Here is a 19,483-nt window from a genome sequence, read left to right as displayed (position 1 = left end):
AGTGCAGTTCACGCAGAGGACAACAACTTGCTACCGCTAGCTTCTGCAGCAGAAGCCTGTAAAACAGATTAACAGGTGTCAGCCCTGCTGCTGAACTTGGGCTCGGACCGTCGCAAGACAGATTTGCCAGGGAAGGTGGAAAGGATGTTCAGCCTGCTTTTTTAAAGCCCTACAAGAATAGACAAAGGAAAAAAATACACATATAAAGAACGTTATCAAGGTAGTCAAAACAAGCTTCACAAGTTAAGATATGTCAGATATTAGAGATGCTCCTGCAACTTTCATTTGCAAACTTCCCTCTGCACTTTGGAGTTGGTCTTCAAAGACCTACTGTTTTCCCAGAGCACCTGCAATCCAGACAGCACGCAATCTAGGGAGAAGCCAGGGCTGCGGAGCATAGCAGACTGTTGCCCATGGGACCTCTGCTTCGTCTGTGGGAGGAGTAGGAGAAGGTTTAATGGATAAGGAAAGGGTTTCAGGAAGGGAACGCAGGTAAGGCGACGGGGACTGCCCTGGAGAAATGAACTCTGTCCAAGCGTGTGTCAGATTTCCTGCATGGTGCTAGCACTAAGCATGCCCGCCTTATTTTTTTGAGCTCCTTTGAGTGAAGCAAGACGGTACTAGACTAAAGAATGCTGCAAAGAAAGCATGCAAGAATGACTCTTCAGAACAGGACTTGAATAATATGCAGAAAATACAGCCCAAGGACACATGCTGAACTGTGAGGAGGAACGGGAGCTGCTGATGACCTGTTTATTAATTAAGCACCACATTTCTCTGTGCACAGCAGCACGTAATCAAGTATTGGAGATGGAATTACTACACATACACCACGAAGACAACAAACTAAGGTCGTCCCGCCTGCCCTAATAACATTTTCCTATAAAGCTGACTTTAATTGCAATGAGAAAGCTGCAAGGCCAGCTACATAATAACACATTTATTATACGTCTCTCAAACATTTGTGTTTCTCTTTACTACTTAGCTCACCTGCTCACAGATTTCACCACCTAGACAGAAAATGGTACTTCCAAGCTAACATCCTAGATGATAAATTCTTTGAGAAAGGCAATGTAGATAGCGTGAGAGCATGCACAACAGAGGCAACGAAGATGTGGGTGTTATGGGCACAGAATTTAGTATGAGAAACACAGGACCATACGCTGTTCTTGTTTCGATTAACCGTAAGTTTTATACAGATTACAATTACATTGCTGTGATTCCTAGTGTGGACACACACACATCTCTACATAGAAAGGCATGTTTATACCCGTATAACGCATTCTCATACATTTACATGTTTAATTGCTTCCATGCTAGAAGTTGAAATGATTTAAGTGTTTCAGTAACTAGGAAAATCACACCATTAACCAAATCAGTTAATACAAAACCAGTTAAGAGGACAGGAAAGTCCACCTAAAACAGCTTAGACAGTGGCTCTGAGCAATAAAGAATGCTTAATGCATAGGTTAGAAATGCCAAAGCCACGCCTGCACATTCTGCTGGTGGTGGGGGTGATAAAAAGCACACAGATAACATTATTTCCATTGACAAACTTTACATATACAAAACAGCGGCTTTATTGTTTATTAAATTAGATGCTGTCATGGTGTAATCATCCCTGCAGCAATACCAAACCCAACACTATGTCAGATGTATTTCTGTGGAGGAGGTAAAGAGAAAAGAGAGGAAGAGAACTGAGATACAGTACAGAAGCAATACAGCCCCATAAATAGTGGCATAAGGAACAATTAATCCACGTACGTGAAAACAGACACTATAATTGCAGCCAGTGAAATCCTCAAAAATACCACATGACAAAACTAAACGTTACATCACGAAGCCTTTACATGACAGCCAGGATGTGATTCAGCTGCCTAAACACAGGTGTCTGGTGCCACTTGAGATGCCCTGGGGCATCTCTGGGACTCCCGAAGGGCTGGGGGATGGCAAAGGGACACTGCCGCAGACTTGGGACCTTCTGCAGCAGCCACAGGAGTCCAGGCAGGAACCGTGCACGGGCGCTAGCTGCCCATGTTAAGGCAAGCACATCCCACTTGCAAAATGACCAGAAACTAACTGTACCAAAATCCGTACGTTAAACACAGTCTAACACTATTCTTCTTAGATACTCATTTCAATAGAAACCCAGGCTTTACTAAATAAAAAATAACAAATTGATATGATATGAAGTTGCGAGCAGTAGTTTGCAGTGCTAAAACACGTAGGAATTTGTAACATTTTTAATGAAGCACTATTTTACCCTGTAATTCAGGTTGCCCTCACGCAGAGGTGCTGACTGTTCTTAGCTTCTTCCTGAGATGCAGCTTTACCAGAGGTAACACAGAAGAGTGCCACTGGAAGTTGTATGATTCTGCAAGTGTGTTAGGATCCCCACTTCCCCATAGAAGTGCTCAAGACCAGGCTGGATGGGGCTTTGGGCAACCTGGTCTAGTGGAGGGTGTCCCTGCCCGTGGCAGGGGGGGTTGGAACTAGATGATCTTTGAGGTCCCTTCCAACCCAAACCAGTCTATGATTCTATGATTTCCCAAATATAGACAGTCAGCCCCAAGTATTTTAGCACGGTGTTGAAGCACGCTGACTCTAGGATCAAGCTACAGGCAACGGACAAGATGCAGACACGTACGGAGGGCAGCCCAGCCCACCAAGCTGAGGAATGCTTTTAAACTAGCAGAAAGATGTGGATCACAGAGTAGCCTACTGCTCAAGTTTCTATGTTTTCATTATTTCATTCACTTAACTTTGAAACCTTTCTCTAAAAAAACAGAACCAAATTTAACTACATTTGGATTAAAAAAAAAGGAAAAATAATAGAAAGCCATTGCCTAAGAAGCTTTCTATACTGCATCTGCCCTTGTCCCCCAGATACTGGTACCACTGCACAACTCTCCTATCAACAGATTAAGTTGCAGCTTGCACTAACTAATGACTGCAACTGCAAAAGAACTGATTGACCACCAACACAAGTACGTATGCCAAAAGGCTATAACTCCCTTGCCAATGAGAAGAAAAAAAAACCCTAACAATTTACTGAGAAAAATCCTGAATTTCAAAACTACAGGTTTTTTAGAATAATGCAAGTTCCAATACAGGCATTTTTGGGGACAGAAAACTTTCAAAAAGTTCTCTTCCTCTCTGTGCTTGCTGAAAATAAAACATCTTACAGTAACCTTGGATTACCCCTCCACTTGTGTAGCTACTTAATACCGATACTTTTTGCTCTGTATCAGAATAGAATAAAATTTTAATTTAGCAGAAATCCAGCTGCTTTGGTAGACTTCTGACTTTTTTCCCTTGCATCACCACAAGGCATAGATATAATTGTTTTCTACTATCTTTACAGGAGATCTACAGAACCACATTATCGAAAGGTGCAGAAGCCTGAAAATAGTTTGGAGTAATCAAGACCTGCACTGTTTCATCAAAGCTCTCCACCCTCACTTCTCCAGAAGCTGCCAGTGCTGTAATAAACAGTTTGGGGCTATGGGATTATTCCGATTATTTTCCATTACCTTCCTAAAAAACTTATTTTTTGAGAGTTTAGAGGCAGGCAGAAGCCAATTAGCATGAGACCCCAATGAAAGGAAGGGGTCTGGAGAAAGATAATGTCTTCGAACAACCAACTCTAACTATGAAGCCAGACCATCAAACTGTATTCTCTTGCTAACCACTGCATGCACACAAGTCTGTATTTATTTCCATTAACCAAGCAGCCCTCTGTAGGGGAAACCTACGGTGCAGTCCTCAGCCATTCCCTTTTGCACAGCTTCTCTTCCCTCAGAAGGGAAGACTGCAAGATGCCTACCAAAAAAACCCACAGAAGGCAAAATGGACCTGGGTGCCCAGTTGTGAAGCAGAAGGCAGAACCTGCTGCTGAGCACCAGCTTCGTGATGGGTTTTAACAGGAGGGAGAAGGCACCTGAGGTCAGATCGGGCTCTGTCACATTACCACTGATATTGCAGCGATACAGTCAATAGAAAAGGAGCAAGAGGACTGAGATTTGCTTGCAGCTTCCCCCGTCAGATCCTTGCCCCAAGCCCTACTGTGCCCATAAACCTCACTCCATCCCTGCACCCAGCACCCACGCAGAGCCCCAGCCGCAGTGGGCAGCAGCGGCGTAAGCACACAACTGATCTTTGCCACCAAGGAAGGAAGGACTCTGCCACATCTATGCCGTTAATGCAAAGGCACTTAGCGATGGCTTTACAGGGATCACTTGAGAAGTGTTGACTAAGTCTTGAGCCTCGTTAACAGACTGTCAAAAGGAAGAGGTATTTCTCCACTACGCTTTAAGGGCTGGTTGATCTTGTCAGAAAATCCTCTGCTAAACAATACTGAGGGGTATAGAAACAGCCACTGTATGATTGCAGACAGCAGCTCAGGCTTCTTTGCAGGATCAAAGTCAGACAAGACATGTTTGCTCCTTAGAGTCTGTGAACACAGGCAAACTGAAATTCCACATCTAATTTTGGAAGCACATCACTGGCTTATTTTTTATTATCACCGGATACTTGGACAAGACAAAGAAGGGGTTTCACCTCAGTCTCTGAAGCAGGGAAAGCTGACGGGAATGCATTCCTGCCGGCTGAACTGTGCGGAGTCACTTCTTACCAGGGGGATCGGCTCCCCTCTACGCTACCCACCCTCCCAGCTCACTCTCTCACTGCCCCGCCACGCTGCTGCAAGTGCTTTGTTACTACAGCAGAATAATATTAGGACAGCAATGAGGAAAAGAAATTCTCTGTGCTATGATGGATGTGCCCTCGTTTCATACGTACATTTAGTCAGCAACGTGCTACAACAAACTCAACCTTTACTGTGACTAGATTTCACTGATCCTGTTTGTTTTGGGACCTCACCCCACTTACTTTGTTCTGTCTGCAGCCTCTGCAATTTCCAGCTGATAAAGCTTTCATTAATGCTCACCTTTCCAAGCGGAAGCACGCTGCAAAGAAAAATATTCAGGCACGCGAGGCCAAGGGGCAGACTCCTTCCTGAGGTCCTTCTATAGCAATAGGAAGGGCCCTTGGAAGAAACACTCCCGGAGGAGCCGCAGCCAAGCTGTCCCAATCGGGAACAGCCTGGCATGCCCCAGCAGAGCTTCTGCAGGCTCGGGGACAGGTTTGGAGAACAACGTGACTAATTTTTCTTCTTTGCATGAGAACTGCACTACCAGCTTGATGCTTTTTGCATGATACACAAGCCTATTATAATGTTCTTCATCACTCCTAGGGCTCTTCACGTTTGTCATGTTTTCAGGACTTCATTAATAAGGAGAAGGAAGAAAGACTCACACCTCTGATTTGGCTGCTTAGCATTTTAATAGGAAATAAAGCTAAACACAATTGAAAGTCACAGCCATACCAGCTGTTTCTATTTTCAAACCAATGCTTTGTGCCTTGTAATGATACCAGAGAAGCAGCGACTTCCAATAGCATCCTTTTGACCTTTCCTTTTGTTGAGCCTAGCGTAAAGAGAAGTATGAAACATACCTGATTAGGGCTTTTATTTCTACTTCCCAAGCAGGGAATTAAACGCTCACCTGGAACCAGACCTCTACGGTCCAGAGAGCAGCATCCATTCAGTTTCGGAGAGCTACATCATTAATCCAAAGCAGAAGCGGGAAAGCGCAATTGTACTTCTGCTGATGAGTTTATCAGGGTTAGCTACAAAGCAAGAAAAGGCTGGTATGAAAGGCATGGCCCAAGGCCCAGCTTTATGAGACAACAATATGAGAAGCTGGGAAAATGAGAATGCCTGATAAAAAGTGGAGCCTCCAAATATGCTTTAGCTACAGGAAAGCAGCAGTTTTTCTCCTTTCCCTTTCTCGTGGGCTAGATCTTCCATGGGGGGAACATAAGCAAGGAGGCATCTTTCCTGCCACCATTCCCCCAGCTTACATCTTTCTAGAATAAGATTTACCACCACTTCCCTACTCGTGCATCTCCTGTGCAACGTAAAGGCGGACACCATCATGGGGCTTTCCTCTGCGGCAGCATGCCGGAGCCAACGTCACTCACTACGGCGTTACTGCAGCGGGGCCGGAAACTGCCATAGGCAAGGATGTGGCACAACACTTTCGTCAGGTTTTGGAAAGCCAGAGGGAAGATTAACGTTCCGGGGAGCTTATTCACAGGAGAAGCTAGTAAAGTAAAATTAAACCTTAATATTCTGCACAAGGTGAGGATGTTGTTTTGGGAACGTTAGCAAGACATGAGAAAAACCTATTTAAAAGTCAGACACTGGTGTATCAGGAGCCAGTCATGATAGGCAGCAAAATGTCTGGAAAGACTAGAAGAGGAAAATAAATACAGTCAACATGTTTGCAAAGTGTATGTGCTGTCTGCTTTTCATACGCTTGATGGTGACTTCAGTCACATGCAGCTGTATCCACAGCACTTGGAGAACAAGCAAATCATCTTATTGTTTCAAGCAGAACATGAGCAGTTTCATGTGACAAACTCCAAGTATAAAATTAAAAATAATACATTTTTCTAAAACTCTGAAAGCTGCTAGAAAACTAGAATTTAATAGCAAAAGTGAATAAACAATAGCTTTTGAGGCTAGAGAAATTACCATCATGGTGTTATCTAATCTCTCCCCAGAAGTCAAGAATTATGACTAAACCCTTCCAACATAGATATAGCCTGAAATTCTATGTCAGAAGTATGTCCAATTGCATTTGGCAACCCTTAGTCAAGAGAAAGGCTGACTATAACTGGATGAATATTTGAAGTGCTTCATTATTCATGTAGGAAGGCTAGGTAAAAAGTGTTTTTGTAGTCCCAAGACACTGGAGGGTGTGTGTTATTGGGTAATAACCAATTAGGAATGTTGACAGAGTTCTGCCTCTAGGATCACCCTGGCCAACAAAGCACCTGGGTGTATGTTGTTGTGCAAAAGCACACACCCACTGCCTACTGCTCAGTTTATTTAAGCAAACCCATCACCAGAGGAAATGGAGGACACCCCAAAGGATGTGCCTTTGACAACTCAGTTGCATTCAGAAATACTGCTTCTTCATTCTTCCCTTTGCCCTCCAAAAATATGTTTTTCTATAGCACTTCTGAATTATTGATATTACTGGTTATTGGAACCAAATCTGATTTCTGTTTTATTACATATAATCTACCAAAGAGCAACACCCTTAATATTTGCAGTAAGGAAACACCGACAGCAAAAAATCAGCTCCTAACCACATAACCTGGTAAAACCCACACCACTATGCCGGTAAGTAAATACTGCAAACTCAGAACAACAGAAATCAAAGATCTTCCTTTCATGCCAGTCTAAGAAAAATATACGAATCATTAGTACAGGCATGCAAAACATTTTAAAAACTTCAGTGTTTAAAAACTAACAGTTCTGACACTTGCTCACAAGAACCAGAAATTCAACACCCATTCAGCTCATGATAGAGCAGTCCAACCCTTTCACTACCTCCCAAAACAAGGCTAGAATGCATTGATGGTACAAACACTGATTCTTCTTTCCTCCTTTATTTTCTTTATCATTGTAATGCAAAAAAAATAAAAAAAATCTGAAAGTTTGTATTCTGATCAAAAGCAAAACAATTTTGTACGAGATGCCCAACAGGGCTTTCCTACCTACAAAAGAAACTTTTCCTGAATTATTTGCTTGTTTCAAACATGTAAAATATGAAATCAATTTGTTATAAGGAGGAACATATCAGTTTTTCTGCAGCTCTCATTTTCTGGCTTGTATCATATTCAGCCTGTCCTGTGGCACTGAGAGTAGTGCAGCATTTCATCTGAAATTCCCCGAATGCCACCTCACCCTCTCCCCCATGTATCACCGAGATGATGATATTTTGATGAAGCATCACACACGGGCCCTCAAGATAATGGATTCAATGGGATACACTTAAAAGATCATTTTTCTCTTTTGTATTGACTGCTTGTGCTGCTCTGAGACAGGAAGGGCTTTCATTTTTTATGTAAGCTGCAAGACCCCCAGGGCCCTCTAAACAGTTTAAGAGGGATCAATTTTCAGATGGGTAGAAGGGACCCGGCAGACCTTCACGGTTTGGAACGCCTTCTTCCCCTCGGATCGCTGACAAGTTTGGGCGAACCTAAAACCAGCTTGCAGCAGAGCCGCTCTCTGGCATGGCAGCACTTCCTACTGTTTAGGATTTGTGGTTTTGCACAGAACTATAATTTATAGTATGCATACAGGGAACGAAATAAGAAAAAAAAAGAGGTTCCACAGAAGCAAAATAATCACTACTGCTGATGGAGATAAACAGCAATAGAGCTGCTAAGCAAAGGAGTCCCTGGCACTGGTGTAGCGGCAGGAAACCATTACCCCATGACAAGGGTTTAATACACTGACATTGTTGCAATTACATCCAGGCAACCTAACAAAACAAATTCATTGTATAGCAGAAAATATTTCCAATTCAACATTGCAACATTTATTTTTTAATTACAGCACAAAAACGACTTTTGGGGTGTGGAAGGATGTAATCCATCACTTGCTCTGAAGTGACACACTTATGGCAAATGCTGTGTACTGTAACTTTCTATGCCACAATAAGTAACTACAAGCAATTTCTTAGGCAAGGAATGCAAAGGTTTTGGGTGTGGTCCTGGGAGATGCTGCTTATCCCTCCATCTCCCTCCGTGTCAGTGGGAGCCAAAAACAAGCCACACGTTGCTGCACTGGGACTTCCATCACTCCTCCTGTTTCACGCGCTCGTCACACAGCTTGTGACGGCTCTCTAACCTTACATGAAAAGAGTTTTTTACTGTTCAAATACAGCCTGCGCGAGAACACAAATACAATTTTTAATTAAAAGGAATGGTATTTTAATAGGTCGTTTAAAGAACAATTATGTCTACCATTTGACTGACAAGCATGTCACACTTTAACATGAAAACCCCACTGGGGTTTAAGAAGTAGAATTAATCTTTATCTTTATAAATTGATGAACTACTGAAGTATACCCTATTGCATTTAGTACCGCTATGCTCAACCACCTCATCTTATGAGCAAAACGCCTGTAATCTTTCTATTACTTTCACCTTTTCAATCCCTCACAAACAGAAAGTTAATTCAGGGAAACTGAATCGCCAGTGTTGCTCTCCTTCACCGAGTACCTGCTCTGCAAAATGCAGTGGTGTGTAGAAATATAAAAGATAGGTATTCAGTAATTAGCTTGGGTACCAGACACAGCACAGCTGAGTTAGCTGGAAGCAGGATAAACGAGTCCAGGTGGAGCGTTGCGCTATATTGCTTCGAGCATCTGAGCTAGCCCAAGTGTCTACGTACACAGCACTGCACAGAGGAAGGACTGGGTGGGAAGATGACTGGGAGACCACTGCTTTCCTAAACACGTGCCCCGACAAATCATGCCACAAAAAGTAGCTACAAGCTCCGTTTAAAGGCTTTCAAACTGTTGCAGGAGCCCCTCGGTTCTCTGAAGTAGGCAAAAAGGGCCTTGTAAGCGCCTAGAAAATTGTCCAAACGAGGTGGAGAAACAACTGTGCTGGAAGAGTCCTACAGATCCAAGCTAAGGTACACATCACAGCTAGAAATAGTTTACTCGATTACTGATTCAAAAAGACTCAATGAAAGAGATCAATGAGTCTCAGAGCATCCTTTCAACGGATGTCACAGAGTGAAAGCATCATCTGAGACATCTATAAAATATGCTGGCTGCTTAACCACTCAAAGGAAGCTCACAATTAACAGGAGCCAGAAAACCAAGGATGTGCGGGGAGAAAGGGACAAGCAAGCAAGCAACGTGCCTTGATCTGGTCAAGGAAAGATCACTTGCGATCACTGTGAGCTCCAACTCCTTCCGACAGAGACAGAAAAATGTAGATGAAAGAGAAATGAAGACAAAGCAATGAGGGAATCCAGATGACAGAAGTAGGGTCGATGCTCAAAGCAGAACGGGGACAGGTCAAAGATACTGAAGGGCAGGAGTCAAAGAGACAGCAACATGCAGGAAAAGAAAGGTTGAGAACAAACAACAAAGAAGAAACAAAGCTTGCCAAGATGACAGTTGTCTGGTTAAGACATGACCACATTTGAATAAACTGCAAGTTAAGTTAAAAGACACATTCACATTACAGGAACTAGTGATGTTCCCCGGGCCAACACAGTGAGGACAGATAACCATTGGGTCCTAAGCAGTTTTCACCATTTCCTATGCAACCTTTGCAAATACCTCCCCAAATGACAGACTTGTACATGTGAAAGCCAGTCAGAAGGCTGATCATTAGTAGAAAGAAGCCAGAAATTGGAATCTATATCCTAAAGCTCCAAATACACCCAAGAGGTGGCCGGGTGTTGATGGTAAAACTGGAAGCCAAATGTTTAGTTCTGCAATTATGTACGTACTAGATGCCAATCTGCTTAGCAACTATATTTCAATTCATGACAGCACAATAAAGTACAAATAGTTCATGTGTGAGCAAGATGAGAACCTGGTGCTAACATACAGAGGTTCCTGTGTGCAAGGACTGAGCACAGCAAAAGGCAAAACAAACCATTGGTCGGTCAGAATGCGAAATACTGCTTGAGTGCCTTCAGCCTGGTTTATGAAGCCACACTACTGGGTAGAAAAGTGCAAAGACTACAACAACAGTTTCTCACTGACAAATTTCCATCCGCGGAGCTGACATCAAGCAGCCTTCGCAATGAAAGGATTTCTCAGAACACAGACCCTTCAACTAGTTATTGACTACCTCCCCTCTCCCTGACTTACAGGTTGATCCAACCCATACAACCTCACACGAGCCTACTGGGACAGGGATCTATGAGCCATACTGATGATAAGGATATAGATTTTCTTCTTTCCCCTCAAGAAAAACGTTTGTTACTTCAGAGGACTACTAGCCTCAGAAATAAGGAGCTAGAGCCTTTAGCTTCGTAACACTCCTGAATGTAGGAATTTATTCCCCTGAACTTTTCCATCCACGCTGTCATAGCCATGCAGCCATGACATGACATGAACCCCTGCGATATCAAGTCCACACATCTACTTTCTCTGGGTCTGTATATGTGCAAAGAGTACTCTAACAATTCACTGTCTTAATTTTGCTGCCATTATACACAATTGACTGCAAAAGCATTAAACAAGTACAAAACACTGCTTGTTATCCTCCAAATAAATAACACACAAACCCACTTTTACTGACACTTAGAACAGGAAGACATCAACTCCATGGCCCCTTTCAGTGGTGACTCACCACCAGTTACCACTGACCACATGATGCGAGAACTTGCTGATCTGATCGTGCTATTTCTTTCACCTAGTCACCAGCCACAAGCAACAGCAATGACTTGCTAACCTTGCAAGCTAGACCTATTACAGCACTAAGATTCAGAAAATATTCACTTCTACTGAGGTGACAGTGATGACTGACCTGTGGTGATCATTAATTGAGGCAAAATGAGGTCAATATATACCCTGAGTTCAATATACACACCTCAAGATAGAATTAATCTTGGTTCAGCTAGGACCAAAAAATACCCCTCTGAGCTCTTTATTGACAGATGTGTGTTACAAAAGATTTCTCTTTACAATATCAGTTGTGTAAATTCTCTGAATTTCTTGAAACAGGCATACAGGACACTATCATTCACAGTTCTGTTTCTATTCTCCCCCTGCCCCCCCCCCCCCAAGTTTGTATATGTGGTTACACCAACCAGAACAACTGTACTGCCTGACTGTACTGAGAGTCTGGTCCTCATGAATCAACATTTCATTTTTTACCAATACATGCTACTGATGATACCAATGTCATCAACCGTTTCTATCTCAGTTGCTGGCATCTATAAATATTTACACCTAGAGATTGCAATCTTTTACACTTTCAGTCACCACCTCAAAGCATTTTACAAATTGCTTTTTTGTTAACCTTAGTAGGAAGCAAGCAAAGCTCAATCAGTTATCTTGGGTCCCAGAATGGGTCAGTGAGAGAGTCAGTGCATTTCCCTACCCCAAGCCCTCCCTTCCCCTTGCCACAAGACCATGCAGCAATCAAATGATGAAATATAAAAGGTGAATAACTAGATGAGCAAGCCAGGATAGGTAACAAAGATTAAACTGAGCCTCTGCCAACTTCTGCCTATTCCCCCCTGCCAGCAATGTTACAAAATATTAAAAAACCTGCGACCTGGATCACTCACGCTAATACAGCTGGCTGAGCTAGTGTACAGCAATATTGGAAACTCTCAGGGAAGCTTGCTCTTTACAACTTGCAATACCATGTTTGTTCACAAAAAAGCGCAAGTCTGCTGGAGTCTTTAGCTACTGTAGCATCATGGTTATTTAAGAACAACCACCTCATTGGACTTTGATGTTGCTACTCTAGAAGGATCACCAAATACCTCCACAGATAGAGATGTGCCTTTCAGGAAGACGAATTCAAGTAAGGAGAATGGAAATAAATATGTAACAACACCCATTCTTTTAGTATTTGCTTTAAAAAAATAATCCCCAAATGCTCGTTAGTTAGAAAACTTTGGATTTATTTCTTTAAACAATTAGCATCACATGGCAGCAGTTTGAGAGGTACTGTCCAAGGCGAGTAGGAGACATGCGACGGGGCTGCTCTTGTGGAGACATTGCAGAGGGAGTCCTACGCAAAGTGCAGAACACCCCCACCACAGCAGACCTCCTGACGAACCAGAAGTCTCCAGCATGGTGCTGCAACCTGCAGAAGTTTGAACTAAGGGCCATGTTGGTGTCTTATTTTGGAACTGAACACACTCTACAGACAATAGAAGCTGTCAAAGCTCTGAAACGGGTAAACGGTGCTAACCTGCCTAATTTGTAGCCTTGTCATAGTTGTTGAAGGCCCACCAAGGCTTGCTCACAAGCTGTCAAAAAAGGCCAAAGACAGTCTGGGCATTCTCCTAAGTAATTCTGTGTTCTTGATGCAAAAGAAACCCTTAGCAACCAAAAAATTGCCAGTGTCCTAACTGGATCCAAGTGTGTGAAATTTAATTTCCCTGAGGGTTGAGAGTGAAGATTGGGTAAGAAAACTGGGACATGAATGGATTGGTTCATATAAAAACCTGAAACAGCCCTGGGCAGAAATTTGGAAGTATTATGAAATACTGTATAAGACGACTCCATCTTCATATGCAAGGAGTAACTCAAGATGGGAGATGTAGCAACGCAAACAGATACCCCGAAAGGTTCTACAAAGAAATATATACAGCAGTTTTAATGAAATCTTCCCATTCTATGGTGGGAATACAGGATGTGGCAATCCAATGTCATGGTGTTATGCAAGTATTTGCACCAGATGACTTGGACAGAACTAATTAAAAGTCCAGGTGCTTTGAACCTATGAGATAGACAACACTGCTGATGTTGCTGATATCAGAGATATCAGTCAACTGATGCTCATACGATCAAAGTTTAACATCTTCCCATTTAGTTCTGATAGTCAGTTGAAGCTGTCTCAGCTTGGTGCACAATAACTTTTGGTAGATACTATACAGACAGCATTAAGGCTGAGATCTAGGAATGCCAACTCCAAGCAAATGGTTCAATCCTACTGCAAGATGAAAATGCACTGAAAGAAGGAGAGTAGGTTGCTCAGGTTCAAATATCAGACCTATGCTATTCAGGTTTATGCTGCTTCTACTTATCATAAATCCTAAAGCCTCAACCCATTTTCCACAAACTCTGGGGTGACCATTTGGAACAATGGGACAGCACGTATGTGCCTCAGCTGTCAGGCAAGAAAGGCTCCTTTAGCAAGACCTCATATTGTAACCATCTTCCTTGGGAAAAAAAAAAAATTGAGGCTTTTTCTGGGCAGTAAAAAGCATGTCTATTTTTAAAATCTTCATTTGCAAAAACAAAATAATAAAACAATTTAGTGCATCCAAATCTTTAATAGATAACTTTGTGTTGCCAGGTATCATCCTGCAGATCTAGTAACTTAAAGCAAACCAAAGGTTGTTGAGAAGAGGAGGGCATGATCTAGTTCAAAACAGAACAAATTCCAAACCCACAAAAGTCCTCGCAAAATAGAAACAATTTGTTTGGTCGATTCACATGGACATATGAATAACTATCGGGTGACAACTGAGAAACAGAAGGAACAATCTGTGTGTGGGTGGTCTACAGTCTTGGTGGAGAGAGCCAGACTGACCTTACATTAGGTCTTCTTGGTAGATATACTGATTCAAATTGACTTTTCTTGAAGCCTAAGACTTGCAAATTATAACCTCATGCAGCTGAATAATACATCTGAGGCATGGTCTCACTGGTGGCTTGGGAAAACCTGAAGCCTGTTGATGAGAAAATAATCATACGGGATTTTCCTTGTGAAAACAGCAGGTTCTCCCTGGTCTGGAATAGAACTAGGCTCCTCTGAATTCTATGCTGCTGAGTTTTTTTAATGAATTTTGGGTTGGGTTTTGGTTTTTTTTTTTTTTTAGCATTATTTCAGCTTCAAAATATAAAATTCTAGGATTACTCAATTCAAACCATCTATTAGATAAGCTGCTTGTCTGTTGGTTTGCTTCACTGTGTCAGCCTTTGGCCAAAATACAGATAGGCTCTGATTCCTTTGGTTCTTCAGTCACAAAAGCATTTGAGAGAAGCCCTCAATGCTCTTGCCGTAGCAAAGGGCAGGGACTCACCATCAGTAATAATATGCTTTTATAGTCTCACGTGGGTTTCTTTGGAGGAATGAATGGATATTTGTCAGTAGGCATTTTACATATCAAGTCACAAACCAGTTTGGGGGATCTAACAAAAGAATTACGGAAAACGATCCCTGCAAGCTACAAGTCTTGACCTGATATCATTTAAGAAACCTTTTTTCCAAGTACTCTTTCCAATTCCTACTCTACTGTGCAAGAAGGAGTAAATAGAGAGGCACACGACGACATGCTACTGAAGCCAAAAGGAGAAGGAAGAGTACACTTGCTCCACAGCAGAGACTGCTCTATCAGGATAGATCTCCTTCACGCCAGCAGGTCACCGTGGCTCCAAAGCTGCTGGTTTGGATATCACCCTTTACAATCTTGCAAAGAAAGATGACTCTGGTACCTGGCCCACAGATGAAAGGTTCATTTTAGGCTTCTGGCCCTTAGACTACATGTAATACGAGTCAGAAACCTAATGACTTTCATGTCTCAACCTGTTAGATGCTGGAGCCTGCAACCTATGCCTTGACTCATCCCTGCAGCAGTGCTCTTTCAGGCAAGATAATCAAGACTTTATTTTTCACAGACAATACTTCATATGACAGTAAGCCTCAGGAGGCTTCAACTCACCCAAAGATATCTATGAGACCCTGCCTTAGTTTTGATCTCATTCACACACATGATACTGGTAGAAGAAAACTTACAAGCCACGTTGACCGAAACCTTAGATTAACTAACAAAATTAGACTGTAGATACAGACTGACCCGGTCAGGCTCTAAAGAACAATTTGTATTAATGTCCAAATATTACTGGAAAATTTGTACCCAGCACTCACCACATTTTTTTATATATATATATATATATATATATATATATATACACACACACACACACGTGCACGCATCCCCACTGGAAAAAATTTAAGGTAAAATCTCACAGACAAAACCCAAACTACTATATCATGATTGCCAGCTTATTGCTTCATGCTATTGTCTTGACATCCAAATGAGTTTAGTAATTGCTCTTTTGAAGCTGCTAATGTTAAAAAAAAAAAAATCTCAAGTTCTGGAAGTGGCTGGGAATTCCAGGTTCTAATAGCTACGCTGGAAATATTCACTCATCAAGGGGTTCAAAAGACTCTTACTGTCAGAACTCAAACACAAACGCATGTCAGAACGACTTGAAACAGAATGACTGTAACTCAGAGTTTGGGTTTTCTTTAAATTATGTTTGAAGAGCTTTAAAATGTTTAATTTATTAAACTTTGATACTAGAGGCATAGCTTCCACTTTCAAGTGCTACAATGGCTCAGTTGAACGCAGAATACATTAAGCTTAAATTTCACTGCCACCATACACACTTATGAAAGACATTTTAGTGTTTCTTCACTTAAAGTAATATGCTGTTCCAGTGAATTTGACGTGGAAACAGAAGCTACATGTATTAATAGCAAAAGCCTCTCATACTGCACACACAACAGTTTCAGACACTATCACTACTCCAACTACCGAAAAAGGCCAAGTAATCACAACTCCTAGTAGCTGAACATAAGCAGGTCCTAAGAAAAGTTCCCCAAAACGATAGATTTGGTTTTCAAAGAACAGTTCAAGTTTTTCCAGACATTGCTTCAATCTCTCCTGGCAGGCTTGTGCTTTGGCATGGCTTCTCCTACTTCCCTCTGCCTGGTTTTCCTTGAGGAGGTTGTCACAAGCAAGGCCATGTGCCCAGCTGTTTCTCTTTCATATGCCTTTATTTACTGTTCTCCTCCTCTAGCACTCTCAGCTCCTAGTGTCAGAAACATTACTCCAGTCCCACCTAGAACTATGCAGGCAATGCTGCAGAGGCAGTACTACGAGTGAAACCCTTGCTTAGAACAAAATCACATCCCATGAAGTGTGCCCTGTACCCTTTGGAAAGGTGAGTCAGAGTTGTGGGATCAAGAAATTAAAAAACTCCCCCCTCAAATGCTGGAAAGACCATGAAGGTAACACCATCCTCCCTCTACAGCAGGATCGGGCAGCGAAGGGCAAGGTATAGACTAATACTGTGGACACAATCAACACCTGCTAACCGATAACAAACTCTTAGAATTACAATATCACTGAAGCGTTTATCTGCCATCACCACCATGTAGTATCTATACACACTGTGTTCAATGCACTGTTGTTTCCTTAAAGCTCCACTTAGTTCATGTGCTCTACATATAATACCACTTGCTCATGCATGCATGCAGAAGTTTTCTAGCTGCTTAATACCAGTAAGCTACCAGAGTCACAAATGTTTCATTTAGAAGGTACCTGAGAGTTAAGAGTCTAATTATTTGAAGAGTCCTAAGATTCTATAAAAAGTATCCGGTTAATGCTGTCCTATATTTTGCTACAGACAACCTTGCCTTTACCTCAAGTGACACATCTGAGATCACACATCAATACTACAGGAGAGTCGTTTCTGCTCCAAAAGAAACAAAACAAATACCCCAACACCCCCACCTTTGGACTTAAATGCAATATCGCTGCAGTTTTTGAATGTAATAAACCACAGAACGGGTTTCCTGGCATAAAACCAGAACTCCAGGAGGTAGAAAGTAAGTGCGCTTTACCATCGACTTCGCTTTAGTACACGTAGGGATTCGCAGCAGTGCCACTTGTCTGAAACATAGTGGAGCAGGGAAAGAAAAGTCAATCTCTAACCTCCTATGAACAAAGAAACCTAATTTAATTTTGAAACAAAAGAAACTAAATTTATCATTCTAAGACAGCCCCAGGACATCCAAGCATGAAATGGAAGAAAAGGAGTTGCCAAAGACATGCAGAACAAGCTTTTTAAAGTTACCTGGAATCAGGATATTTTGTAAGCGTGGCCAAGCTGCTGGTATACATGTGCCCACCCACATCAATGTGAACTGGTGCGTTGGATTTTGTGAGCTGTGCTGGAGTGGGGATGCCTTGATTGTTCAATGGAGATGCAGGGGATCTAGTGATCAGAGGTCTTGACATATTGGGCCGACTGTCCTGTGAAGAGATAGACCTGGGTTAATGATCTCCTTAAAAACCTCACAGAAACCCCCAGTCTCGAGTCAATAGCACTGTCTCATAGTCTCAGCTTACAATTTTCATCTTATTAAAGCACAGACAAATATTTGGCAGTTTTTAAAATCAATCCAGCTCTAAGGGTCTTAACTGCCTATGTTTTAAATCAGTAACGTGGGACAAAACACACTGATAAAGCCCACAAAGTAGAAATCATGTTCAATAAAACAAGTTCTTCCTGAAAACTGCTCGTGGCAGACAACCCATACCAAAAAAACCCCAAGCCCTCATTCTCGTATTTAAGAGCTGATAAAGGCTCAGAAAGAAAGAGCTGCAGACAGAAAGACCAAGAAGAACAACTATTTGCCTTAACTAAGATGACCCCAGGTAGACTTTCCTGTTCCTTCCCAAGCCCTCCATCACTGCCGTACAGTCAGAACAGAAATACAAACCCTCAACTCCTCCATCCTGCACACTCTTCTCTCGAATTCCCAATTCACATAGCACGGAAACAGAAGCAGAAACACCTGGACTAGTCAACTGCTCATGGACTGCAGACCACTGGACATCGACAGCCTTTGAGAAAGACATTTTCCATTTAAAAGTTATACGTATGGCGACAGGTGCCCCCGCGTGCCCCGCATAGGCTGCAGGTCTGAGTGACTTCCCGAGGCGGGCGAGCTCCGAGAGTGGAGCGGGAGCCGATGCTCTGCTGATGAAACCAACTTTTAGTCACAAAGGAAGAGATGTAACGCCAGCAAACAGCAGACACAGCCCGCGCGCACGGCGGGTGGGGCAGGGCAGGGCGATTTGCTGGAGCCAGTAAGGCAGGCTGCATTCAAAGTCGGGGATTAAAATAGAAATGCATTCGAGAGCGGTTTTGAGACAACCCCGCTTGCGACTGAAGGAAAGCTCCATACGGGGTGGAATCTTATAGGGATGCCTTGAGAACTAAAAGCCCTTGCAAATTACTAAGTTTTACATTTAAAAGGTAAGCAAAGCAGCGAGAAGTCAGATACACTTCATCACAAAATTCTCTTTGTTCTTTCGACACGTCTTTCAGCCGTGAAAGGTAATGGATTCCTTGTAAACATCTCCACAGAGCCGGGCAGCAAACCTCGCCGAAGTGGAGCACAGCCACGAGACAGAGTTACGGGGTATTTGGACTAGCAAAGTCCTTCGCTGCCGAAAACATCATTTCTCCATTTTTCATGGCTGTTAAAAGATTCAAACCATAAAGGCAACACGAGCCAGGTAAATGTCTAACTGAAATGATTTACAGGCCAACGTTGCACAATAAATCCAAGTAATATGTAACAAAAGGCATCTATAAACCACAAGGTACTTAACTAATTTTCTTTCATACGCAAAAGCAAGCTTAGGTCAAATACTGATAAAAACGAAGGGGATGAAGAAAAACGTCTAGTTTAGACGTTGAGGGGAGGGCTGGGTTTTCTTCTGTTTCTTTATAAGCAGAAGTTAATATAAATCTGCAGAAATACCGCGCTTAATCACTACAATTGCTGGAGGAGGTGCCTGCAGCGCAATGAAGACAAGTTCAGACAAAATAAGGTACACACGCTATGCAAAACTAATGTCTGCTATAAATGCTATGTGGTACAACCACCACCCAAGATGCTACTGATCTGCAGTATGATATTTAGTAAAATAATGAAGAAAAAATTGAAACCAACAACTGGAAAGGCGAAAGAAAGAAGGCAAGGAGTGATACAAACTGAGATGGGGGAGGCAGGCGTTGGACGATTAGCAGGAGGAAAACAGCGG

The 19,483-nt window shown here is 42.4% G+C and overlaps 1 protein-coding gene across 5 annotated transcripts in view; it reads right to left on the bottom strand.

Annotated features, from left to right (window-relative positions):
- The window catches only part of KCTD1 (potassium channel tetramerization domain containing 1), a 102,321-nt gene that overhangs the window by 16,551 nt on the left and 66,287 nt on the right, over positions 1–19,483 (bottom strand). For 4 of the 5 annotated variants that reach the window (XM_075744204.1, XM_075744202.1, XM_075744205.1 and 1 more), the window contains exon 2: positions 17,502–17,680. In XM_075744204.1, the coding sequence (XP_075600319.1) occupies positions 17,502–17,680 (179 nt within the window). Of the gene's footprint in view, positions 1–17,501; positions 17,681–18,150; positions 18,297–19,483 lie in introns of those variants that run through there. The other variant, XM_075744203.1, reaches the window with a different exon arrangement.

Source organism: Balearica regulorum, chromosome 2, assembly GCF_011004875.1.
Source record: "Balearica regulorum gibbericeps isolate bBalReg1 chromosome 2, bBalReg1.pri, whole genome shotgun sequence".
In the NCBI taxonomy this organism is placed as follows: Eukaryota; Metazoa; Chordata; class Aves; order Gruiformes; family Gruidae; genus Balearica; species Balearica regulorum.
The sequence above is the reverse complement of the archived record's forward strand: the minus strand, read 5'-3'. Positions and strand labels throughout refer to the sequence as shown.